Here is a 27,034-nt window from a genome sequence, read left to right on the forward strand (position 1 = left end):
GCATTTATATTTAGAGAAATTCTCAATTCGTTTTTTCTTCACTGGCCACTTGTAAAAGGAAAATGGAGACCAAGCACTTGGCAACATGACGCTAAGGGATTTCATTTGGAGTTTTGTTTTCAAATGTGAGTTGGTAACAGTAAGTCTTACACAAAAGACCCTGTCATCATTATAGTTAAAGTGGCTTTTGTTTCAACGTCTGCATTCCCAAACAAAAATTCATTGTTGAATACTAATGGAAGCTGCAGCTGTGTAGTCTGCAATTACTTCATTATGTACACATTTTTGCGCAGTGAATGTAATGGACCCCAAGGTCAGCGTTTCCCAGTACCATATGTGAATAAATCAACTTACTCCAGCAACAAAAGCATTTATCATTTTAAGACTACTCTTGCTGAAAATGCCAGTCAGTCCACAGACTGTGCATTTTATTTTTATACTTTCCACAGATGTTTTCTTCTCCCTTCCCTGCTAATAGTGAATATTTAAAATTCTTGATGAGTATAACAGTTTCTTGTATAATCATTTTCTTGAATAGTTATTTAAGTTTCCTCATCATGTTCTTAATGTTGAAACTGGTTTTGGATTTATAGGGGATTATATGTTACATTTCTCACTCACTCTTTCTCTCATTCATTCATTGGCTAACTCACTCAACCACCCAATGGCTCTTTCTCTCACTCATTCTCCCTATCACTCAATCACCCCAAGGCTCACTCATTAACTGATATTCCTACATTAATCTGAGATATGCTGATTTTCCATGTTCCTTGAAGCTCCTGTTTGGTGTCAGCACCAAATCCATACTTGTAGTGGCACCATTATCATATATTTCTATAGGGTCTCCCCTTAAATACACTCACAGTCATATGACAGAAATACTCTTGAGAGTTGCATTAAAGCCCAATAATTCTACCCAGTACTAATATTGTCAGCTGACAGTTCTGATATGTGTCATGTGTTTTCAGAACGGCCATGTCAGTAATTGAACCATCATCGCGTGTCGGTGTTACTCTCGACCTCATCCTCAAAACCCTCATAGCATCATCAGACTTCAATGAACTGCAAAGTAAAAACTGGGAAGCAATTGCCCGTCTCATTCCTGGAACATCAGCAACACAGGTATGTTGGGCCAACGGTCAAGTAAATCTCGGATAAACCACTAAGTGGAATATGGCCTGCACATTTTGCTCAAACTCACTTCACTGTGCAGAGTCGCCTCCCCTAGATGTTAAAGGATCTGAAAAATAATATACAAAGGGATGAAACATCTTATTAGAACGACTTTAATTTTCCAGAATTGATAGTTCCTGATCAGTGACTGAAGTTGATAATCATTGGTTCTTTTCTACCAGCTCACAACAATTATTATCCAGGGTATAAGCACAAACTACCAAGACAGTACCTGGCCCAAACCTATCACCAATATAAGTTTGGTCTTTTGTGTCTCATAACCCAATTTTAAGGGGCATATCAAACACTAATTTGGTTCCGAGGTGGGCACATTTGCAAAGTGTCCATGCACAGGATACTTAGATCAACATCATCTCATTTTCCCCAGGTATAAAATGGGTACCTGTGAGCATGTGCTGGCAATGTGATTGTTAAGTTCATTGTGCCTGACATGGCTGTATGATCCCAGGGAGTTGAATAAGTACCGGAAAGGACGATAGTCTCCTGTTGCCAGGAATAATAACGTATGTAGCACCTGGAGCAGGCAATATGCCTGGATATGAGCGACATATAAGCAGACTGTTACTATTACTTTTTCTAATTCAGCTGTAGCACTGTGAGAGGTAGGAGATGATAGGCACTGACAGTGAGTATAGCTGAGAGTTATATCCCTCTGATGTCACTACCGGATTTGGCCAACCAACTTCTTCTGTATGTTTCTATCGTTCCTGAAAGATGTTGATTGGACCTTGACAATCCTACCTTAAAGCCTTACGTTTGATGGATGATTATCTGTGCAAACCCTGATAAGGAATTCCATGATGGAAATGATTCTGAGGCAACTGAATGTTGTTGACATGGTTAATTGTGTGACATCATGTCATGATTATTGAATACTGCTCATAATAACTGTCAAATGTCTGTTTGCTACCTATTATCATGATTATTTATTGACTAACTGTCACCTGGATGAAATATTGTGCGTATTGTGTCCAGCCATAATCAATGAAAAGAGACCTTTAAGTTACTGGGTTCACATAATCACAGGGTCAGTGGGGTAGCTGAGTGGTTAAAGCGTTGGCTTGTTGTGCTGAAGGCCTGGGTTCGATTCTCCACATGGGTGCAATTTGTGAAGCCTGTTTCTGATGTCCTCAGTGTTGATATTGCTGGAATATATCTAAAAGCAGCATTAAGCCATACTCACTCACTCACTCACTCACTCACTCGCCTGGGATATAATGAAATGAAGTACCATCATGGATGTTAATTATGTTCCCCTCACCCACCCCGCTTGAAATATCTGAAAATGAAATGACAGACATATCTGTAGAGTATGTCCAACCTGTGTTCAGTAAAGGTCAGATGTAACATGTTCTATTTACGATTATACTTTCTCTATAAGTACTGATCCTAGTGTACTGTTACCTGTATATTTCTCTTTCAGTGTTGACCCGTGAAGGTCTTGGAGTAGAACAGGCCTGCAGCAACCCGTGCTTGCCATAAAAGGCGACTATGCTCATCGTAAGAGGTGACTAATGGGATCAGGTGGTCAGACTCGCTGACTTGGTTGACACATGTCATTGGTTCCTAATTATGCATATCGATGCTCATGTTGTTGATCACTGGATTGTCTGGTCCAAACTGCCACCATATAGCTGGAATATTGCTGAGTGTGGAGTAAAACTGAACTCACTCACTCTTTCAGTGTTCCAGAAGATACCAGGAGCTGCTAAGCACTGGAACTGGTCTGTCATACGCTCAGTTTGGGAAGAACTTCCCACTACAGACGTCCAGTAGCACCAGCCACGCAAACACTGCAGAGACAGATAATACCAGCAAGACAACTAGCTCCACTTCTAGTAGACCTGGCTCTGACCGACAGAAAGGTCAGTGAAATTCTTCAAAGGCATGTAGAACTTGGTTTAGTAATACAAGACAAATCGTATGGATAACAACTTTTTTTTTTACAAAGTTCTTGGCTTGTTCTAGCCCCTTTTTCTCAACCACCTAAAGAAGGTCAGTGTTGTGGACAATGTTCTCATTATGATTTCAGTCACTATTCAGTCAAATGAAGAAGTGAAAGTGTAGGGGTCTCCACACTATATATACTCATCTGGCATTGGTACAGTGGGGTGTGCTCCCTTTGTCTGTTGAGGAGCCTCCAGAATGTGTAACATATCTGGTCTCACCTTAGGCAGGTGATTTTGTTCAAAATTACATCGGTTCGTGCGGCCGTGAATGGGTACCCGGTGAGGAAACCTTCTGGTGCCTCTAGGGCTAACTGATCTTTCAAGGCATCTCCAATGTCATTAAACATATACTCATAGATCTTAAACTTTTATTCAGTACCTATGCACATCAAGATTGGACTAAATCCATCACATAATTTTGTAGCTATGTTTGCATTTGGTTTCAAACAATTTACATATAAGAAATTATATATGAATGTACGTTTTCACATTATAACTTTTTCATATCTGGTTTCAAAAGATGATGAATGATGGGGTCAGTGCTTAATGGTTTTGTGTACAATCCGTTCCTCTATCAGCTGTGACTACATGCATCTGTTCTTTGGTGTGATCATGGTAAAATGACCTTACTGACCTCAGTGTATAACGCACAGGATACATTTAGACCCAACTCTGTCAGCGTTTGCAATACTTTAATTTGTCAGTTGGCCATCAGGTCATGCTGCTGCCTGCAGATGTTAAAATCTACAGGCCCACAATGAAACTTTGGTAACATCAAACCAACAAAAAAAAATGCAATACACTGTACACGTTTTCACACTGTTTCTACAAAGTCAGTTAGCAAAGTCTATGGCGCAGAGAGAGATTTGTATTGTAATAAAGACTGGTGTTGCCACCTCTGAACAAGGTCACGAGATACCAGGAAGGGGAACTTTAAGTTATTGTAACTTGATGATTCATGGATGATTCTCAAATGTTAGTGAAAATATATATGGAAAATATTCTTGTTGAATAAATAGAAAATGACAGATAATTTACTGAAGGCAACAAGGGCCTGCAAATATCTGAAATTGCTGGCCCGATGCAGCAACAACCTGCGCTGGGGCATGGGGCTGGCGATTATTTTGAACACTGAATTCTGTATGAACTTGAGTAAACACAGACAAGTTTCAACTCTTTTATTGGCATTTAGTGATACTCAAGCTGTGGATTCCAGCCCACAACTGCCTGTTACTGTCAAGCTGCAAACACAAGGCTCTGGTACATCAGTTACCAGCAAGTAACATCACCCTTTTGTGACATTACCTGACTGCACAATGCTGGGGTACTTCCTGACTTCCATCTCGCTAGAAACAGGCCGTCTGATTTGTTGGTTCTGTTCCATGCCCCAACTCCAGTGATTTTTTTTACACCATGGTTTTGAGCTTCCTTCAACAGCAACTCTTTGACCCCCATTTAGCAGTTTTTGTGTGCTGTTTGACAGTTCAGGAATTGTTGCACATTCACCATTTTTTACACTGATAACTGAGTCAGTCCTTCTGGGTTCCCTCCCATTACGACTACTCTCCAACTGGACTACTCATTAAATACACAAACTGAATGGACGACTGATTTCTAATTACTACCTGTCACCCCTATCATGCGACTCTTGGATCAGTTCATTTTCAACAAAAATATAAACACACGTGTAATCTCATGTTTATTTTACATACAACACATTACACATTTATCACACATTTATCACATAGCGCATTTAATCATCACAAACACAACTTTAAAGATGCAATCAGATAAAACTAATGTTTGTATAAACAAATAGCTGATCAAACAAGTGAGGATTATCAATCCGTCCTGTTTCCTGGTTATTTAATTATTTTTTTTTAAATGTTATGTTCTTTACTTAACTAAGTCAGTGGAATGAGTCCATTATTATAAAGGGTGCCTAATTGAAATGAGTATTTCAACAGTAGTCAAGTTGGGAAGTAGTCCAGTTGGAGAGTAGTCGTATTGGGAGGACACCTCCTTCTGACTATGTACGTTCAGTTCCATTACATCGTCAGCTTGTGTGTAAGTGATGTCATCGATTGTTATATCTCAGAGTGTCCCATTTCATCAACTATTTGTGACAGTGTATTGTCATCTATCCCACTCATAAATAGACAAAAATTGAAGTAACCATGTGTGTTGAAATCTGAATACAGAATGTTTTCATGGTACAAAGCAGTCACTTCATCCAATCACCCGATCTTGGTCCAAATACACAACTGCCTGATTGCTGTTTATTCGTCAATGAATTTGCATCTCAGGCTGCGCCCTTGACAATTCATTGACCAATCACACGCGACCAGGTCATGGTATAATTGGAACACGCTCTCATATTAGAATGAAGTAACTACTACAAAAATAGAGGCTACATTGCACATTTGATAAGTAAATGTAGTGTAAACAAAGCCTTGACGTACAGATGATGATTGATGATAGAACTTCATCACTTTTCAGGAGTGAAAGAAGAAAGAGGAAATGCAGAGGTCAAAGGTCAACCCCAGAATTCTGACAATGGAGAACACGGGTAGGTACACCTGATTTTAGTTCTAACTGAATGAGGTAGCATTTTAGATATTGTTGAATTGCTAAAGATTGCTCCCAGATTTCTTCAACAAGATGTACATCTTTATGTATTAAGATTACAGTATAAAATTAATGAATTAATGCAACTTTGAATTATATGGACTCTAACGACCTCTAATGACCAAACTTTATTTCAAGCAACCCTCACAGAGTTATGTCCCTTGGAGCACTCTTTATGAATATTCCTATAACACACTTATGGGATTGAGGCCAGTTTGGCAAACACTGACAAGACTGCATGCGATAGTTTCCAAAATACGGAGCAATCATTTACATTCCATATATGGCAAGCATTCCATGTTCGGAAGCTGTTCGCCCCAAAGTTTCAAGTATTGATTTCAAGAAAGTCACAAGGAACAAAAAGTCTTTTATTGTATCAGTTGGTGAGAACATATGCCCCATTATACACATCATAAACCAAAATATTGTCATAAAAGTGTGACATTGTGCCGTTATAGTGCTACAAGCATAAAGAGCACTCTTGTACAATGGGAGTTATTGGCTGTTTCTCTGTTTCAGACCAATCATGGTAATACATGTCTGCGATGAAGCAAAGAATTGTGAGTAAGAATGTCTGTCTCCTTTGTTTCATCAGTTAGTTGAATACGTGCCAAAGTTTAGCAAAACTCCCCTTATGTGTATCATATAGAGCACTTTCAAGGTCATTTTACTCAGAGTGCTAAAATTTGGCGGTGGGCAGTGTCTGTAAATTTGAGTCAAAACATTCAGAATGCTGTTGACGTCATCCGTGACTGTTTCATTAACACGCCACTTTCATCATGAGGAAGACAAAAAACCCAAAATCCATCAGTTGAAAGCTAAAATGATATGATATAAGGATATGTATGAAACATGAAGATAAATGATATCTTACTGTTTATCATGTAGTATTCCCAATACAACTGCAGATGTGTTTCAGTGAAGAAGGACTTCAACTGTCCGCGAGACCTGCTGGTGAAGGAGATGAAGTACTTTGCGGAGTACCTGTCGACAGATGCCCAGCGGTGGGAGGAGGTAGACATCTCCGTCCACTGTGATGTGCAGATCTTTGATTGGCTAATGAAATATGTCAAGAGGTCAACGAAAGATGTCCCAGACAAACCAAAACTGGGTACGTAAGACACGGAACGTTTTTACTGTTATAGCGATCCAGACTGCTTGGTCACAGGTCATTGACCCCAAACATCTATGGCAGGGATAGAAATAATTTTTTTACTTAATGTGCCTTGTTCAATAAGGAAATGGGTTTATGAGCATTTAAATATGTATGGCATTATTCATTTGGGAAAAAATAATTGTTTCGGGTATTGAATGACTAATGTGAGTTATGTTTAAAGAAAATTAGGCGTGCCATAAGGGCACTGAGAACATTTTCTAACTCGCCATTTCAAAATAATTACAGTGCCATGGCACACTAACATATGGGGTAAACCCTTGAACTCTGAATGGATTTATGTTAGGACATAACAGTGGTTATACTTACAACCAATAAAATGCAAAACCATGTCAGTTCTTCTGAGTAAGTATGTCAGCTATGATATTTTTCCAGACTTTTTATTTATTCATTAACATCACAATAACTGTAGACAAGTGACATCTTTAAGTAGAATAGTACAACACAAGCCATACCTTTCTAGTAACAACTGCTTTACACAATCCTAATATGTGTTTAAGTCTCTGGTTCTGAGAGAGTCATTGAGTTTAATTTTACACCACACTCAGCAGTATTCCAGCTATATGGCAGCAGTCTGTAAATAATCAAGTCTGGACCAGACAATCCAGCGATCAACAGCATGAGCATCGATCTGTGCAATTGGGAACCGATGACATGTGTCAACCAAGTCAGTGAGCCTGACCACCCAATCCCATTAGTCGCCTTTTACGACAAGCATAGTCGCCTTTTAAGGCAAGCATGGGTTGCTGAAGGCCTATTCTACCCCGGGACCTTCACGGGTCTCTTTGCTTCTGAACAGATTGTTATGTATTTTAGCCAATGAAAAAGGCATGGTGGGTGAACTGTGTAAGGCTAGTGCTCCAGCGTGATTAAGGGATCGAGCCCACCTGTGAGTGGTGTGAAAACCTTGGAGTCAACTGTGTGTGCAGACTCTTTCAGTGTTGTCACAACCCCTAGTGGACAGTACAGAACCATGAGAACCCTGTGGCCCCAAAACAACCCACAAATCTGTTGTTATATGACCATATGGTGGCCACATGAATATGTGCGAACACCTTGTTGCAGGTACAGCAACATGCGGTAAACCTGGACAAAGCACTGTGGATATGTTTTCCTGTCCACACTGCTGTGAATGGGTACCTTATAAGGATGGGAAAGCCGCATTAACTCAGTGTGCCTAGTAGCTGCAAAAGTAGTATGATTCCCAGGGAGTTGACATTGGTAATACAATGTGCCTTCAACATTGACATCCAGTGATGTAAGGAAAAATACCAGTGCCTTGAGCATGTACTAGTTGCATAGATACATACATATCCTGTAATAATAATAATTATTGCTTTTCAGAACCAAACAATGTGGTTTCCATTCTTATCTCATCTGACTTTCTCAAAATGGACAATCTGGTAAGTTCATAATTGTACTACATTCTTGTTCAGTGATGTTACTTAATATTCCTCTTTTATCCTAAGTCTCCTAGTCTGCCTATAGCTAGTCTTGAAATATAGTTATTTAGTGAAAACACTTCTCATTGCATTCTCATTGTTATTTCAATAACAAAAGAAAGGAAATCTGAGGAAGGTGTAATGATATCTTGTTGATGGACATCACAGACACTTCTGGTCAAATTTCTAAGCATATATTATCAAGAGTGTATCTTCTGGTGCCACTAGCAGCATGTACTGATGATTAAAGTGACTCTTTGTGAAGATATTATGGAAAACTGGGACAGTCTGGTAGCCTAGTGGTTAAAGCATTCGCTGATCATGCTAAAGACCTGGGTTCGATTCCATACATTGGTACAATGTGTGGAGCCCCTTTCTGGTGTCACCCTCTGTGATATTACTGGGAAGTTGCTAAAAGCGGTGTATTCCTTTCCTCTCTCACTGTTGTTGAAATCCTCAAATGCCACTTGTTTCTGTAGGAATTAATGGGACAGAGACACCATGTAAGAGTCGTGTGTTTCTAGAATGTGACGTGTTGCAGGTTCAGGAATGTATTGAGTACTGCCACAAACAGATGTCCTCCATTGTCGCCACCAACTGTAACATGAACTGCATCAATGACAAGCTCGTCACAAGGTATGTGTGTAACCAGCTCTGTTCAGAGTTTTTGTTGAGCTTATATACAAGGCCCTGCTGAGCGTAAGACAGTTAGTCATGATATCAGTTGTTTATTATGTACTCTGTGATTTTGTTTCTATGGGTAGTGATGATGATTTTTATGGATAAGCATGTAAAATGTGAATGGTGACATACACCCCTCACCATCCCATATTTGTTAAGCTTGATTTTTATGCACAAAAGTTATGGCCCCCTTACCTCCTTAGAGCAACATGGGTGGCTGACCCTTTAAATCACCATCACCCCATTGCCATAAATTATGAATGACCCCTTAGTTTTAGTTATTATTTTTCCCCATTTAGGAACATTCACTGACATTTACTGCTGACTTGACAGCTAAAATATCACTCTGATCATATTGTAATACCACCATGAATAAATGTGTCACTAGTTTCTTCTTTTCATGGTGATGCAAGTTATCTCCCCTGCTGTGACGACAGACTGTCTTTATTAATGTCCAAACTTGCCATCAGTGTGTCACCTTCTACAAGGCAGTTCACTGATCTTTTGTGTGCACAGGGGCCTGTTTGTTTAAGGCACCAGGGTTGGCATGGCAGAGACATGAATTGAACTCGTCCACTTGTCATCTCATTACACACATTTATTCCTTTTCAGAATTGCTGATCTGTTCACACATTCTGAAGCAGATGAGATAAAGGACAGGAAAGACAAATTTAAGAGGTGATTTTTGTGACACATTGGACATTTTGTTTCATTGAATATCATGTGTTTCCGTATGTGTTCATCAAATACAAGACATTTCATTTCGCCTACAGTTAGCAAGACATAATGCTTTTGTTTTCTTATAGACTGAGGTAGAGTTCATGTGTAAATACTGCCTGCTGTCAACCAGTAAATCAAGATATATATATACTGACTATACAGTCTAAAACAGCTCCATTGTGGAATTACATCCAGTATCATTAAAGGGTTGGCTTTTAATCTGTTTGTGTGCAGGTGCACACTAGCAACACAATTAATAGTGTGATGGTGATGTTCAGTGCTTGCTGTATAATGCAGCTTATCTGAATCTTTCTCTGACACATGTGTATGTCCTGTGTTGACCACAGCAAGCTGTTCAGCAAGAAGTTGGAGAAGCTGTTTGATGCAGAGTATACATCACCTGACTCTCCAGAGAGTGCTGTCTCTCTCTTCAAGTAAGTGCACGTGGTTCATGTCTTACACTTGACTCTCTAAAGAGTGCCATCTCTCTCTTTAAGTAGTACATTTCTTACAGATGTAAGATTGTACTTCTGTCTACAAACTAGTAACATTTTGAATATTTGGTTTTTTTTACAGTTATTCATGAATGTGCCTTCATTTTCAGTATAGTCAGATGTGCAAAGAATATGGCTGATATCACAACACACTTAGTCCCAAAACAAAAATTATTTACCCACAGGGGAGGGGTATAGAGTGAGGGATTGATTGAGTGAGTGACTGAGTGAGTGAGTATGGTTTTATGCTGCATTTAGCAATTTTCCAGTAATATCATAACATGGGACACTAGAAATGAGCTTCATACCTTGTACCCATGTGAAGAAACGAACCTTGGTCATTGGCGTAACAGGCAATACTTTAACCACCAGGCTGTCCCACCGCCCGGGGGTATATACAATGGGGTGGTGCAAGGGGTGTCAGTCCATATGTACATATTATTTTTTAACATGAGTAATATGTACTGAGGGTATCCCAAAACACTGATGTATCCGTTCATTACAAAATTCCTGACAAACTATATTCTCATAAATAATGATATTAATGAAAATGAAAAATTGCAGTTAACTGTCCCACAGCCATTCTATAGAAGAAAGTTAAACACACGCTGGTTTACAGAATGAGCTTTGTTAACCAGTCCACACGGAATGCTGACAATTTTACTGAACATGTGTCACAGATTTATGATGTTATACATATAATGATGTGGCCTAAGTACCATGGTATGTATTGATGTGTATCATAATGCCCTTTGTGAGTACATCCCTTACTCAGTGTAGGATCTTGACGTTTATCAGAAGATTTAAATCATCCTTTTTCAAGCAATTGTTCTTGTTTATTTTTATCAATGTGTAATAGTGTAGGAGGTGTTATGCCACACATTTCTGCAGATTTCATCTCTTACAGGTGTTCCATTTGTAAACGCCACCTGACCACAAAACTTGAGAAGAAGGTCAAATGTGTATCCAGCAGGTCGGTTTCAATGTTTAACTTACCTGATGAATTTACAAATGCTCAGCAAAACAAGTTAGGGCTCATGAAATGGCTCATGAAATGTTTGCATATGTTCTATTCCTGTTAGAAATTGAGTCTTCACTATAAGAAACATCACCTAAACATTCATCTTCCCTAACATTTTCGTTTATTTTTATATTTTATATACTATATTCTAGTAGCTCAGGTAATTTGTGAAGATAACCCGTGAAGATCCGGGTTAGAATCGGTCCTCAGTAGCCCATGCTTGTCATAAGAGCTAACTATTAGAATGGTGGTGGTCAGGCGTGTTGACTTGGTCAACATCATATTTCATTTAACTCAAATTTCTTTAAACAAAACATTTCACACTTAAAACGTTTTCGGAGATTTGGTAAGGAAATCGTGTATTTAAAAGACATGACTCTTTGTCAAGGAAATAAAATATGTTGTTTAAACACAGAACAGCATTTTTCACTTTCTTGTCCCCATGTCAAGAACCATAAAAGTTGATGAGTCAAACTCATGCTGAGTACTCTCGGACACTGCAGATAATGAAAGTAAATAAATAAAATAAAACTTTTAAATGTCAACAGATATTCAAATATCATTCGAAATAGTGATAATGGTTATCAAAAATTGAAAAACTAAGTAGTCAGATTTGATTTTTGATGAATCAAACAGAACCGTTGCAGCCCCAATGCTCATACTGTTGATCACTGGCTTGTCTGGCTTTAATTATTTACAGACTGCCACTAGTTCTTACAAATTAGAAATCCAACTATGCACGTGTGAAGCAATGATGTGTCAACCAAGTCAGCAAGCCTGACCAACCAATTCCAATAGTTACCCCTTGCGACATGCATGGGTTACTGAAGATAAATTCTAATGTGGATCTTCATGGATCTAAACATTCATGACACTGGACCAAACTTCCTGTCTTGGGAGTATGCTTCAGTGGTACTGGCCTGTAGACTCTGCTAAAGGGGATTTGGCTCTGTTTTAGGTCCAGAATAGTCAAACTGTATCATTACTTGCCTGGAAGTTTAATTTAATATTATTTTAAAAATTTATACTTCCTGTCTAACCAATATTCAGTAACACCTTCATATCTGAACCCGCTCATCTCATGATACTCTCCTGTTCAGAATGACTGTCAACAAGCGTGGAGGACTGACTTATTGTCATTTGAAAGACACCACCTTTGATTTGAATGACTACCTGCTGGAACTGAAGTCCCAGTTGAAGTATTGGCGAGATGTCTACTGGCGAGTGTGGGGGACAATCAACTCACTGGCCTGCAGTCGGTGTGGAGAAACATTCCCGCTCACAGAGTTTGGACACTGTAAATATCACCCAGAAGCTCCTCGATACGATAATGAGGGAAGTACAGGAGGGTCTGCAACATCGTCGTGTGTTGGGGTATACCCCTGCTGTCATCAGAAAACCATGCGATTTGATCCTATACAACTCAATAAGGTTTGTTTTTTAGTTTTGGTTTTAATGCAGCACTGTTTTGCTGTATTGTGGCTGTGTGGATCAAACAATCCAGTGTTTGACATCATGAATCTTGACATGTGCAGTTGTGATATGATAAGATACATTGACAAAGTCAGCAAGCCTCACCAGGAAACCTTATGAGTCACCTTTTAAATTAAATTAAATTTTCTGATTTAATTTAATTTAATTTCTTTCTAAATTCTATTGTTTTTTTCAATTCTGATATGTAGGAAATTGAAGCAAGTGAACTAGTTAAGAATGATAGTCACTAATTGCTGCTTGTCTGTGATGGATTTTTGCTTGGCATAGTTTTGTAATCTTGGGCTAGCAGACTAGCATGAACTTCAAAGACTGCATAGGGTAAATGTCTTTCAGGGTTGTCGTGTGAAGGACCACATCATCAACCTGACTGAGGCGACCCCTGGTGGTGGTGACCTTGACACAAACTCAAAGTCTCCTCTACACAAGATTTATGATGACCTTCTGGCTCATCGAGATGTGATCTGTGTTCCCTATCAGAGGTTACCTGAAACCAGGTAGGGGTCATTAACTCATGTTCTGAATAAAAGCAACAAAACTCTTTCCACATGTGCATGCATATTTGCTACATATTTGTAAATGAAAGTCAGTTGCTGCCATTTTGTTGTCATGGATACAGGGGAGATAACAATATTTATCTACCATTTTGTCAATTGATTTCAAACATTTGTAAATGAATTTCTCTGAAGGTTTTAGGCTGTAGAACAGAAGTAATAGAAAGTTTGCTCTATGTTTTAGTCAAGATACCTTGAGAACAGAGAGATATTGTAATGTGTATTCCAGTATACCGGTGACACTGTGCAGCAGTACAATACATTTAAGAAATACAGGTCTCTCTACCACCATGTATAGTTTAATAAAGCACACTTTCAACCTGAACAGTTATAGCTAAAGCATGAAGATGCTTGACATGTCTGCACCCCCTACGGTAAGACGAACATTACCAGAAGGTTGAATCCTTTCTGTATCATTTCAGTTACATCTGTGATTAATGTAAACCATATGGACAATATGAACATTGCATTTCTACTACCAATGTAAGTTTAGATCAGTACATCCAGATGAAGCTAACTAGTCAAGCGACATTCCACTTGACTGCATTGTGGGAATGTAAACATTGCGAACGTTTTTGTGTTGCTTTAAAATACTGAGTCAACCTATGAGACATTTTTTTTCTATTGCGAAACAGAAACGTAAAGCTTCCCGCTAGTGGTGCTAGCTGTGTGATGTGATTGCTAAACAAAAAACGGGATGCAACAGAGTAGTTTACTGTAGGAGGCTGTACGAGATGAGGACAACTGACATGTGTTGTCGGTTACATTCTGACGTAATGCAAACGTGTTCAGTTACGAGGGGGCAGACTAGAACAGCGCAGTGATGCCAACATATTGTGATGTAATACAAAAGTGCACATTGTTGTCTAATAAAGTACTGTTTTCACATTTGATCTTCCATCAAAGCATCTTGGAATATAAAGTAAAATACTATATAATTTTTCCTGTTCATGTTTGGTGGGTTTTGACTCTAAATGAGTGCTGGTTGAAGTTTTGCCAAATATAATGTCTTCTTGTGTTCCAGTGAAGCTGAGCTGAACATATTTGGCAATGAGGTGTTTGCCAGTAGGTCAAGGTCATCAGGAGTGCATATATCCAAGTTGTCCTCCTCAGGAGAAGAGGACAAAAAAGTAGAGGTAATAAATATTTACAGACCACATTTAAACTACATCACTCTATTCTGTTTCAGTTATCCATTAAAAGTTGTGCAGGTAATAGTACCTGTTTACCCAAAGGCTTTTGTACATCTACATTGAGGAAACTCTCACTTCTTCATGTTGGAAAATTGAGGATTTTATACTTGAAATTTCAGGATATTGCACAGGAATATTAGTGAGGCAGTATTCTTGTATTAACTGACAGTAATAAGTATTTTGTGATTCTTAGTGTAAACTGCAGGTGCTTCATTTTTTATGTGACACCCAAATGTTTGTGTCCAGTACTCATACATGTGGGGAATGGTTGCAGAAAACCCAAAGTACTGTGCCGGGAGAGACGCACAAAAATACCTAGTAGTTCTCTGTGTCTGTTATTTCACCCACTTGTCAAGACCACTGTCCACATGATCATTGATTCATTTATCTCAATGTACACCACAAAAGGTTCCAGTACTTTATGGGACCATCTTATTACTGGCAAGGACCCTACAAACATTATTCGTATGGGTCCCCTGTCCGGTGTGCCACATAACCATTGGCCAGCTCGGCAGTGGCCAGTAAAAATCCAATCAGGCCAGTAAATCTCCACAGTAACTAGCCCGACTAGCTAGTGAATTTTCATGAAAGAATGTCACTCTCTCCAACCTGATAATTTATAATATACCTTTAAATCATATAAGATTATGGCAGTGTTAGAAATTATTCTTATGTTCAGACAGGCCCTTCGGGACAGTAGACATAAAAACTTACTGGCCCAAGATGTTTTCTACTGGTCCAGTTAATAAAAATGATGCATTAAAAAACTCATTTTATATTAACCAACTGTAGTGACGCAAACACATGTAAATGATTGTGGTGAGGCTTTTTATCAGTTGAGAGAAGAGGAGATATGGATGGAAGTCTTTCCATCTTTATAATCAGCAGTGACACATACCCTTGTCGCCCAGCGGGCGACCAGTAGCATGGTTCTAATTCGCCCAGACAAACTTCTACTTGCCTTGGGCCAGGGGGCAAGTGTTAATTTCTATCACTGTTATGGCCTGATAAATTTGTTCATCATATTTGTGTGGACTGTTCATCGGTGTTTTTGTGTCCTAGCACCACCACCACCATCACAGCAAGCCTCAACCACGTTTACAAGCCCTCACTGTGGAGAGAGAAGTGTCCTTTGAGATTGACGAGTTTGCCTTTGGTGAAAGTGATGACGAGATTGGAGATGAGGAGTCTCTCAAAGGTTCAGGTGTGTATATGGATTAGTCCTGAACTGATAACTGAAGTCATGATGTACAGCACAGTACATTGTAAATGGTCACAATTTACCTGTTACTATACAATATTTCTTAGTAAATTGGTAGAATGTATTCTTGTTTTGATAAAGCAGGGAAGATTTTTGTCAGGGACTTTTCAGTTATTTTAGGAAGGGATGAAGATTAAGTGGGGGTCGATGAATATTTCAGCCAAAGAGGGAAGATGGCCAAAATTTATGTGGTGTAGGGGCATGAAAAAAGAGCAGTTCAGTTTAAAAAAAACCATAAATTATATTTCTAAATGATATTTGAGGACTTATCATATATTATAAGGAAAGTTACATGTGCTGGTGAGATTGGGGTTGTGTTTTAATGACTTTTTTCATGTCAGTGTGATAGTCCCCTAAACTTTGTCTCCTCCCACCTCTATAATAAATAACCAGGGCCTTGTACAAAACAACCTTGGCACTACAACTACCCTAAGTCTATGTTAAAGGATGGGTGTTGTAGTCACCTTAGCACTAAGATCACTTTGTACAGCCATACCAAGTCCTTTATTGTCCCATTCATGCCAGTTTGCTGGAGACTTTGCAGAGGATAGTCATCAGATTGTTTACAGAATTACTATGATTGATACAGGTATGACCTGTATTTTGTGATGTATTTTGATGTATTTGGTGCCTGACCCAGTAAGAAACTATAATGACTCGTAATCATGTATTGTTTGCAGTCAAGAAACCAAGAGCTACTAGGAAATCACGAGTCACCATTGATCCCCAGGCAATCCTGCTGGACGCTCCAGGATTTGAGTATGTCAGAAATGCTTTACATCTTTCAGTTAGGAGTTCTGTATTTATTTTCAACCTGTGATCTGTCTGAATTAAGAAATGTACCTGTTGATTATGTATCATCTCACCCTAGGAAATCAGCGAATGAACTTACCATTTTGTTACAGAGAGAGAAAGAGAGAGAGTTATGCAGCATGACTTGAATGGGTTTTAGACATTGCATTCATACATGTATACATATAGCAACTTAAATGATCTTGAAAGCATATGTGTGTGGTTGTTTGCACCTTCAGGACTGATGCATGGATACAGTAACGTTTGTCTGGATTAGAGTTTTATTCAGTCACCTATGCTTCTCGTAAGAGGTGACTTTTGGAGTTGGGTGGTCAGACTTGCTGACTTGGTTGACACATGTCATCTTATCCCAATTGCATAGGTCAATGCTTATGATGTTGATCACTGGATTGTCTAGTCCAGACTCGATTATTGACAGAGCACTGCCATGTAACCAGAGTGTGGCGCTGAACTACAAACAAACAATTAGACAGGGCTTATTTTAAGTGTGATCCTTACATACATTTCAGACAAACAAAGAAATCAACATGGGATACGCAGAGATCGATGAGATACAACCAGGATGCACAGAGACAGGAAGGTAGGACAGTTATAGTATACTACTCAAAATATGTTACAGATTTGATTTTCCCTTTCCTATGTCACTCTGTGCATTCGTTCTTTTGATTCTATATGGAAACACGTAAGAACAAAGTTTCCAGCTTCAAATCAAAACATAGCACCCAAACACATCTTAAATCACCAAGTAGATCCCTTACAGATCTGCCCAGCTGACATCACACAACTGACCCATTACTGACACAGTAAAGTCAGAAAATTGGGCCGTTCTTAAGGCATTCTTGAACTGGGCCTGTACTATTTTGCACATTAACATTGAACTGGTCCAGTACAGGCAAAGTAGTATGGCCCAGAACATAGCCGTAGCGGTTGCAAATTGGCCCTTTAGAGTTTGGGCGGCACTGGCCCTGTTTAGTTTAATACAGTGTCTACTATTTATAACAAACTGATACCAAATGAAACTCTGAAAAAGAAAAAAAACAAGACAACACAAGTTTCTCCATATCAGGCTAATTCATAAAACAATAAGGATGAATTTGTTCAACACAAGTTTCAAATTCAATTCACCAGATATACGGGGTACAGTCTTTTTTCAAAGAAGTTTCAAAGATTCATGTAGTGTTCAATCTTTTGACAGTTTGTCCAGTATGATATGATCATGAAACAGTACTATAAGCTGAGCCATTTATTGAATTAGGCATGTCAACAGGTTTTCCATGATCTAACAACATGAATCATACTGAATGTTTCAAATGACCTTGCCCCAGTGAAATACAAGCTGCATGCTATTGTTGAAAATATGCTGAACACTTAACCTTAGTTGAAAATGTAGCCTTCATAAGTGATTCTCAACAAATGCTGTTACTTTTAAGAACCACATTCAGTCAGTTTTCATTCAGAAATGTGGAAAATATCACTCTCTACCTTTTGGCCATCTCTCTTGAACAGACCACATGGTCCTGAGATAACCCCCCACAATTCACCAGACAGGAAGTGTACTGTCTATACTGGGTTGGTAAAGTATTTTGAGATGCAGTATTTACTGCAACTGCCCATATAGGGCCCAAAACAGTTTTGCCTGTTACGTTCCACTGACGGAAAACAATCATTGAGCCAGTACTGGCTCTATACTGTCGTACGTCATGCCAGTACCAGGCCACAATGATGCCAGTACTGGCTCACTTACGTGATGCCATGCGTTACTGCAGGTTATGTGTCCCTTTGTGTCCTGATCACGTGACAAAGCCTGTCACATCATTTTCTGTCTCATCGTGGGGAGGAGGGGTAGACTAGTGGTTAAAGCATTCGCTCATACTCACTCATTCTTTCTCATTGCCATGGTGTAGGCACGTGTTTTGAGCCTAATGCCGCTATCTGATTCGCAAGAAGTAATATGTAAACATGTCAATTGACTTTTGGGAAGACTTCATATATAAACTCCTTGACTGCTGTACAAGTAATGTTTGAATGTTCAGCGAGTGTGTGGGTTTGGTTTCATGGCGCTTTTGGTAATATGTCACAGCAAGTGACACAAGAGTTGTTTCCATGTGGGGAACTGAACCCAGGACTTTGGCATGACAAGCAAATGCTTTAACCACCAGGCTTCCCCTTGAGTGAGTGAGTGAGTGAGTGAATGAGTGAGTTTTACACCACTTTGAGCAATATTCCAGCAAGTCGAGTCTATCGGCGGGGAACACCAGAAAATGGGCCTCACACATTGTACCCATGTGGGAAATTGAACCCGGGACTTCGGCGTGACGAGCGAACGCTTTAACCACTAGGCTACCCTACAAACAATCAATCAAACACATGCTCATTATATGGTTTGAACTGTGCAATTGACTTTGTTTTTAACAGTGATTTCTTATAGATATGGAAAGGGTTTTGTTGCTATTGTGCTATTTGTTTCTTTATTCAGACCAGAGACGAATGAAGGACATTCGTCTTTACTTGACCAAACTGAGGCTGAATGCAGATAAGATTGATAAGCCAAAAAAGGAGGTAATTTTGAAAGTTCATTTTTTATGGAATAAAAATACTGCAAGTGATTCCATTGCATTTGACTGGCTAGTTTCTTATTGACTCTTTGAATTTTGAAGTGATACACGTAAAGGTGAAAATTTATGGATGTGAACGTATTGATTTGAGGAATGTGACGTTTAAGAGAATATTCTCTCCCCTTTGTCAGTGGAAGACTAGAAAACAGATAGCTGCATACTGAGAGTTAAAAATAAGGGATCGCATGAAAGCAGAAGTGTTTCCTATTTTTTTCCAAGGTGTCTTCACAGCATTTATATCACAGAGCTTGTGAAGAAACCAGGAAAAAGTAAAGGAACGTAAAACAACAACAGTGGTAAGATAACAAGAGAAGCAAGAAGTTGAGTCCATAAATTCTCGCCTTTAGTTTCTTATATGTTAATGATCACTATGTGATGTTGTGTGTATTTCCTCCATAGTTCTCTGGTGGAATATTCAGCAAACTGGAAGCCCAGTGGAAGATAGCCAACACTACCCAGCAAAACAAACAGCCGGGACAGACCCAGGCCAGGTGAGTCCACTAGTCACCTCCAGGTCAGGTGAGTCCACTAATCACCTCCAGGCAAGGGGAGTCTGTTAATGACCTCCTGGCCAGCTGATTAAGCGAATTACCTGAGGGCAGGTGAGTCTGTTAATGACCACCTGGTCATGTGAATTCACTGGTCATCTCCAGGGCAGGTGAGTCTGTTAATGACCACCTGGTCATGTGAATTCACTAGTCATCTCCAGGGCAGGTGAGTCTGCTAATGATACTCTGCAGGTCATGTCCCATTAGTCATATTCCTACTAATCATACGGAAAATGAAAGATTAATTAAAACAGCAACAGTCATATACCCTTTGTACAAAATAGACTGGCCCGTTCATTGGAGAGCTTGAAGTTAGTTTAATCTCTAACACTGAGAATGAAACAGTCTTAGGTAATGAAACATATGAACAAATGTTATTAGAGTAAATTACTTTGAAGTTATGTGAACATCATACATCACAACCGTTGAGAAACATATTGGACAGCTTGAGGTTAGTTTAATCTCAAAGTCTACTGAATCTCAAACTGTACCCAGTCATGTAAAGAACCATAAATTAGTGCATAACAGTTCCATGTCATAGGCTCTAGCATACCACTCTTGGCAGGATTGATTGAAGTGGAATATGTTACGTCTAGGCAAGGTACACAACAGGTACTGTTTCAAGGCCACCTTCTCAATGAGAATTTTACAAAGAAACACTACATCCACTGGAAGTGTGTTTCGAAGGCTTGTTGGGGTAGCGTCACTACAGTTGGCGACCATGTCAGGAACTCCACTCCACACAACCATGGCCCTTATGAACCTGACTCGTTGAGATTCACAGTGAAATGAAGAGAGATTATGCTGATGTCTGGGGCATGCTCTCCAGTAGCAGGAGGAAGCGGAGGTCAGACTGTGAGTCAGAAGAGCATCAGCCTTGGCACTGTTACCAGAGGGTCATGTGCAAGATGCCTGGGTCCACGTCATGGACAATACATCAACGTAAACAACACCCAGAAATTTAATGATTACATTGTGACAACTTGGGTTGCATGATGATACAAGATTCCCCATCCCTCTATGGAATCAACACTACAGTGTTGTGCCTCGAACAAATGATAATTTTAAAGGCTTCCACTATCATAGGAACAAGACTCTTCCACACCATCATCCCAATATCTTTCGTTTTGTTGAACTGATCAAGCAGATTGAGAAGCCTGAATCGACTTCTGTGCATCCAGGGAAGAAAGTGAGTGTTTCATGAAAAAGAAAATGGACTTGTCTAGTTGTGGGGCCAGCTTGAGGCGGCCAGAAAAACACTCTTCAATTCCCTGATGCTGTTGGCTACCTCGACCCAACTGACCTCACATGGCAAACTGTGAATTTATATAAGTTATAATAAGAATTAAAGTGTCTAGTGTTTAAAATGCTTAAAGTTCTTAAATGTCTATGTCAAAAGCACTGTAACTGTAAAGATAAGGCATATAATAGATTATATTGTTAAACATTTACAGATTAGGGCTAGTGCTTACAATATGTTACTTGCTGACAACTGATCATTAAAGTTCACTGATGCGAAGCTGTATTTTGGTCTCTTGGGTCATTCCATTTTATTACAAAGGTACTTGTTGGTGCAGTCGACCATACCATATGTGGTTTTAACCTGTATGACTAGTGGGGTGTATGACTAATGGGAGAACACTCATTCTGCCTGGTGAACCCGGTAATCACATCCACATCAGGTAAGTTTGCTAAAGACCTTCTGTCCAGATGTGTTCATAAATTGTGTCCAGGTCAGGTGAGACGTCAGGTGAAAGTGTGATAAGTAATTTGATAATGATGAAAATTTCACTTGGATGAATGAGGTTTCTCAGCAATCTCATTAAAATTCACAAACAATGCATCATTAATTGGTCAAACTGCATTCTTGATCTCTCTAACTGAGCATCTTATCTGATCATCAGACAGACAGGTAATATTTCAGTGTGAAAGATCAAATATCAGTAAGATTTATTTCTGTTTTTCAAACATTGAAGTAATAGAAGCCATAGTGGGAAATGTTGCTTCTTTTACAGTTTATTGATTTGTAACTAAAACCTCTGGTGAATCCAGGTTACAATAGGTGGCAAGCAACTTATAATGCATCAGGTGGTCAAATGGATTGGTTCGTTCATCTTGTTGACACAATCCATATATGTCCTAGTTCCCTGGCTGTGTTGATAGCTGCTCACAGTATCCATCAATGGATTGCTTGTCTGGTCTAGAATCGACAGACCATCATCATATGACTGAAAACTTGCTGAGTGTTGCATTGTACAACAAACAAACAAATAATGAAATTGCCGTATCTGCATACTCCTTCCCAGGCATCGGATGGGGTCAGGTCAGACGTTCTACCAGCGCAGACAACAGTCATTTACAAACAAATCCTAGCTCGTTAAGGTACATCAGGTATATGTTTCTCTTGCATCTCTTGCACTACTAGGCATGTACACAGTACTCACCTGTCTCGGGCAACTCTCATTGTTGTACAAGGTGCTTGTAGCCAGAAAACTGGTAACCTGAAGAAGTGGAGGAGTAAATGGAAATTCAAGCTTTTTTTGTCTCTGTATAGGTGCTTAAGTAGAGTACATGCTTATACATGAAAGGTTTTACTTGAAGTTTACGTCAAGAGGGTGTCTCAGTGAGTGGAAGGTGGTGTGTGTGCAATGTGTTGGAGGAGGTGTGTCAGCAAGGTGTGGGATGAGGTGTGTCTGCAATTTGTTGGAGGAGGTGTGGGGTAAGGAGATGTGTGTGCAAGGTGTGGGAAGAAGTGTGTGTGCAAGGTGTGGGAAGAGGTGTGTCTGCAAGGTTTTAGGAAGAGGTGTGTCTGCAAGGTGAGGGAGGAGGTGTGTTCACAAGGTGTAGGAGGAAGTGTGCCTGAAAGGTGAAGAGGTGTGTCTGCAAGGTGAGGGAGGAGGTGTGTATGTAAGTCGAGGGGGGAGGTGTGTCTGCAAGGTGAAAGAGAAGGTGTGTCTGCAAGGTGAGGGAGGAGGTGTGTCTGCAAGGTGAGCAAGGAGATGTGTCTGCAAGGTGAGGGAGAACATGTGTCTGCAAGGGATGGGAGGAGATGTATCTGTATGCAGTAGAGGAATGGTGTGTGTGTGTGTGTGTGTGTGTGTGTGTGTGTGTGTGTGTGTGTGTGTGTGTGTGTGTGTGTGTGTGTGTGTGTGTGTGTGTGTGTGTGTGTGTGTGTAATTGAAGGAGGTGTGTCTGCTGAGATGGAGGGAAGTTTAATTGTTTATTTATTTTTAAAAGAAAAAGGTTCCTTTTCATATTTTAGTTACTTTTCATTTTTGTAGAAACTTTTACTTCACATCATGCATGTGTATGTTTCAACAGTCTTTTCAAATTACTGTACCCATAGATGTTATGTGTGTTTTCTTATGTCTTTTCATTAGTTTCAATTTATTGAATTAAAACTTTGTAGAGAAGAAATGCAGATAAAGTTGTCTTTGTGCATGACAATATATCTTACATGCATGTCCCCATTTGTCACACACCCAGCATGTCTAGACTACAGTATATACTCCCCCAGTAACAACAAGGATCTCTTCCTTTTTCTTATGCAGAGGTCACATGAGGTTTTTAAAGGTCACATGAGGTTCTTGAAGGCATTTTTGGCTCTATTCTAAGTTATTTATGGAGGGCTCTTTCTGAACCTGAGGAGGTTATAAAGCAGATACAATACGGTAATGTTATACTGAACAGCAAAAGAAATGTTTGTTTCTAAGTAATGGAATCTCATAAAAGTAAGTGTTCATGTTTATGTCGTCTATTTTAAAACTTGAGAAAAAGCCAGAGTTGCATTTCTTCTGCTGTTCAGATAAATTCTACAGCAACACACTTCTCACAAGATTGCAAGAATAGTCTCATCAAATGTCAAATTGATTTCTATAGTAACAATTGGAAAAAGTAATTTTCTATTCTGCTGTGACATCCATATATACAAGAAAACAAACGTTCATATTGATATGAAAATATTTCATAGATGTTTGGTAGTATCTGTCATTTATTGGATGTTTAAAACTGAACTGTTTATTGAACCCCTGGCAGAATTTCTGTGACCTCTGAGGCATGCCAAATTTATATATCCACTTCTCTACACACCTCATCCCTCCCTTCATTTTTATTTGCACACTGGGTTATGTTACTGGTTTGCACAACTTTTAACAGATGGTTAGTGTTACCTAACTAGACAAGTGGAGTTAAATTTCTAAAGTATTGTAATCGCATTTCCGTAGTTAGTGGTAGGAGTATATCAGCAAAATTTCACTTCTCAACATTTGTTTTTTTAAATATAACAAAAAATATATGAAACATATAAATTATATGGTTTCATGTCAATCCCCAAATAATGTTATGTTTGTGTAACCTCTGTTACATTGGTAGTAAATGTAGGTATTGATGTCTGCCATTGAGAGACAAAGATATTAGACTCATATGAATCTTCAACAAGACAGTTGTTCTGCAAATTCTTTTAAGCCTAAGATATTGAAAAGTGTGTTTTTCTGTATTATTATTAATTCTACAGAATGTACATAATTTACTTTGCACAGAAATTTGTGTATGTTCAATTCATGGAAAATATTTCAGGGACACAATTGCCAATTGTCTTAATGGTGAAACAAACAACATGTGTACTCATGATGCAGATATAGAAATGTATTAGATACCTTTCCAAATACCATCCACCAAAAATGTTCTGAAAGGCCTTTTTCATTGATTTTCCTCGCTTCCAATGTACCTCACCATTTTTCTCTAGAAACGTTACCACCCAAGAAAGTAAATAATTCTATGTAGCCCTGCCTTCTTGTTTCTTTCTCATGTTTGATTTTCACCATACAAAGCCGTCATACCTTGGTAATGGTAACTGATCTGAGTTATGCCCAGGTTGACTTGGTTTGTCATCTTGCCTTGACACTGTGAGGCACTGTCAACACTCTTCAAGTCGGATATGACTTACCTGTCTTAGGATCAATCCTTATCACTTGTTTAGCACAGATTCAGAGCAGTCTGCAAATGCTCAGGTCATGTGTGATATATTTTCTAGGTTCACTTAAACAGGAAAATTAATGGTTGATCAGGAACCTAGTACCAACAGATGGCCTCGCTTTGGGAATCCATAGCAGAAATTCCTCCAGTAGCCTATTCTGGTCTCCCTTTGGGATTCTAGGACAGACTAGGGCCCTAATACTGCATGTTTGTCTCACTGTGATATTCTTAGACAGAGGACGTTTCTCAAACCTCATGCACATGTTAGACTAGGGCCCCAGTACTGCATGCTTGTCTCCCTATGATATTCTAGGACAGAGCAGGTCCCCCTACCCAATGCTTGTGTAGTAATGTGGATTTCAGGTTCTCAGTGCCTCATGCATGTTTTCCTGTAGCTTTCCATGTTTGTCAACCTGTGGGATTCTTGAAAGAATAGATCCCACGTTTCTCCCCATGAACTTCCAAGACAGACAGGTCCCTTGATACCCTATGCTTGTCTCCCTGGGGATATTTCATGACCTACTCTGTCCCCAGTTCCCCATGGGTGGTCAAACCTCAGCTTCCCCTTCATCCAGGACCAAGTTCCCCCTTGTCATTGATTGTAAGTATCAGGACCAGAATCACACTTGTCTTTCCTTGCAGATCAAACTGACACTTCATCAGATAACTGAAGCATGTTAACAAGTGTTCAGTCACTCACTCATGAATGCTGGATGTGTTTTCGTGTTGCAGGCTCAAACCCAGACTGGGACAAGTGAGATCCTCCTTCTCCTAATCCTCCTTGTCATCTTCCAGCACTAACTACATGGAGACATTCCAGTATAAACATTGTACAGTACTTCATGGATTTGTACACTTTGAACTCAGCTCACTAAAGGCTGTTTATTGTTAAACAACATGCAGCTGTCTGCACTACACATTACGTTTATGGTGCTCGGTGATAGGCTTCTGCTTGAGGTTGATGTTTGTTTCTACTTACTGTAAGGCAATAAATGTTTCTGCAAGTCATAGATGACCATAGATTGTACAAATTGATGATGATGATGATGATGATGATGATGATGATGATGATGATTTAGTCAGTAAAAGAGAAGTTGCAATGTAGCATTGATTGATTGATTGTTGACACTCTGACCAGCCAATTAAATTGCTTGTTTTGATCATGTTTTATATTCTAAGGGATATTCAGATATACAGGACTTTTTTCATTATGACAACAAAGAAAGATTACGTCAGACTGTATTTTGAGTCTGGTTTATACAGCAATGAGAGAAAGACAGAGTCAGAGTTGGACAGAATGCACTGTACACAAGTAACTACACAAACTACCCTACTGCACATCATACTTTTACATGAGAATGTTCAAATTACTGATAATAAAAAAGGTATGATGAGGTTGTATTTACACAGTGTTAAAACACATGAGGCTGTGAGTTAAATATTGTGACATGTGATGCACCTTTGTATGATTGTGTGTTGGGCCAGTGGCCATATACTGAATAAATTGTGTCTGTTACATTAGCTGGTACAGTTCTCTGGAGGATGTTTGTTCGGAGCCATTGGTATGTGCATATGTTCATGTGGAAGATCCTAGAGGAAATTTGTACAAGTTGTCTTCAGTATGTCAGGTTTATGACATTAAAGAGATGGGCATTGATATTCCAGCATGGTTATTGGTTAGAAATAAATCTTTTCAAGAATAAAAAAAATCAAAATTATTTTTCCTTACTCAAAAAATAAAATCATTATTTTTAATTGACCAAAAATTTATACTGACAGGAATATGTTTTTAGATTATCCTTATACACTTCATAAATTGCCAAAAGTGAAATACTTTTAGTATTTAGAAGGAATATTTGTTTGGTGGTTTTCTGAGGACAAAAAAATCTTTAAAACAAGAAATAAATTTGGTCAGGCAGAAATATATTTATTTCTCTGACGCTATTTTCTCATATTTCAATATAGAAATGAAGTGTGGAAACACAACTTCAGTATAAGGCTAGTTCCATGCTTAATCAGATGTTGAAATTGTCTGTATTGTTAACAAATACAACGAGATTCACTCCACATGGGTAGAATGTGTGAAGCATATTTCTTGTGTACAGCCGTTATACTTGTAGAATGTTGTGTAAAAGTGTACTTAGTCACTCCCGCACGACCGCTAGGTGATAGGTTACCTAGTTGACACAATAAGGAGGCCTGTAAGCATACCAAAAACTTCTGGTTTCACTTTGAGGCTCTTCTGAAATACAAAATACCAAATTTTGTCTTAACTAAGTCCA

General features: G+C 39.0%; 1 protein-coding gene across 3 annotated transcripts; it reads left to right on the forward strand.

The window, feature by feature from the left end:
- The first annotated feature begins 46 nt into the window (after window positions 1-46).
- LOC137281205 (SANT and BTB domain regulator of class switch recombination-like) lies at window positions 47-26,273 on the forward strand. Of its 3 annotated transcripts, none has more exons than XM_067812330.1 (21): window positions 47-125; window positions 969-1,122; window positions 2,879-3,059; window positions 5,643-5,712; window positions 6,291-6,331; window positions 6,691-6,882; window positions 8,290-8,348; window positions 8,929-9,023; window positions 9,681-9,746; window positions 10,136-10,222; window positions 11,190-11,255; window positions 12,404-12,734; window positions 13,131-13,291; window positions 14,373-14,484; window positions 15,604-15,745; window positions 16,483-16,561; window positions 17,125-17,195; window positions 19,092-19,174; window positions 19,630-19,721; window positions 22,085-22,160; window positions 25,485-26,273. In XM_067812330.1, the coding sequence occupies exons 2-20, from the start codon at window positions 976-978 to the stop codon at window positions 22,149-22,151; spliced, it is 2,142 nt and encodes a 713-aa protein (XP_067668431.1). In that variant the 5' UTR covers window positions 47-125; window positions 969-975; the 3' UTR covers window positions 22,152-22,160; window positions 25,485-26,273. The 3 variants fall into 3 exon arrangements, with proteins under 3 accessions (XP_067668431.1, XP_067668439.1, XP_067668446.1); XM_067812338.1 differs by having other exon boundaries at window positions 22,085-22,169; window positions 25,485-25,912; XM_067812345.1 differs by lacking the exon at window positions 22,085-22,160.
- The last annotated feature ends 761 nt before the right edge of the window (window positions 26,274-27,034 follow it).

Source organism: Haliotis asinina, chromosome 1, assembly GCF_037392515.1.
Source record: "Haliotis asinina isolate JCU_RB_2024 chromosome 1, JCU_Hal_asi_v2, whole genome shotgun sequence".
Lineage (NCBI taxonomy): Eukaryota > Metazoa > Mollusca > Gastropoda > Lepetellida > Haliotidae > Haliotis > Haliotis asinina.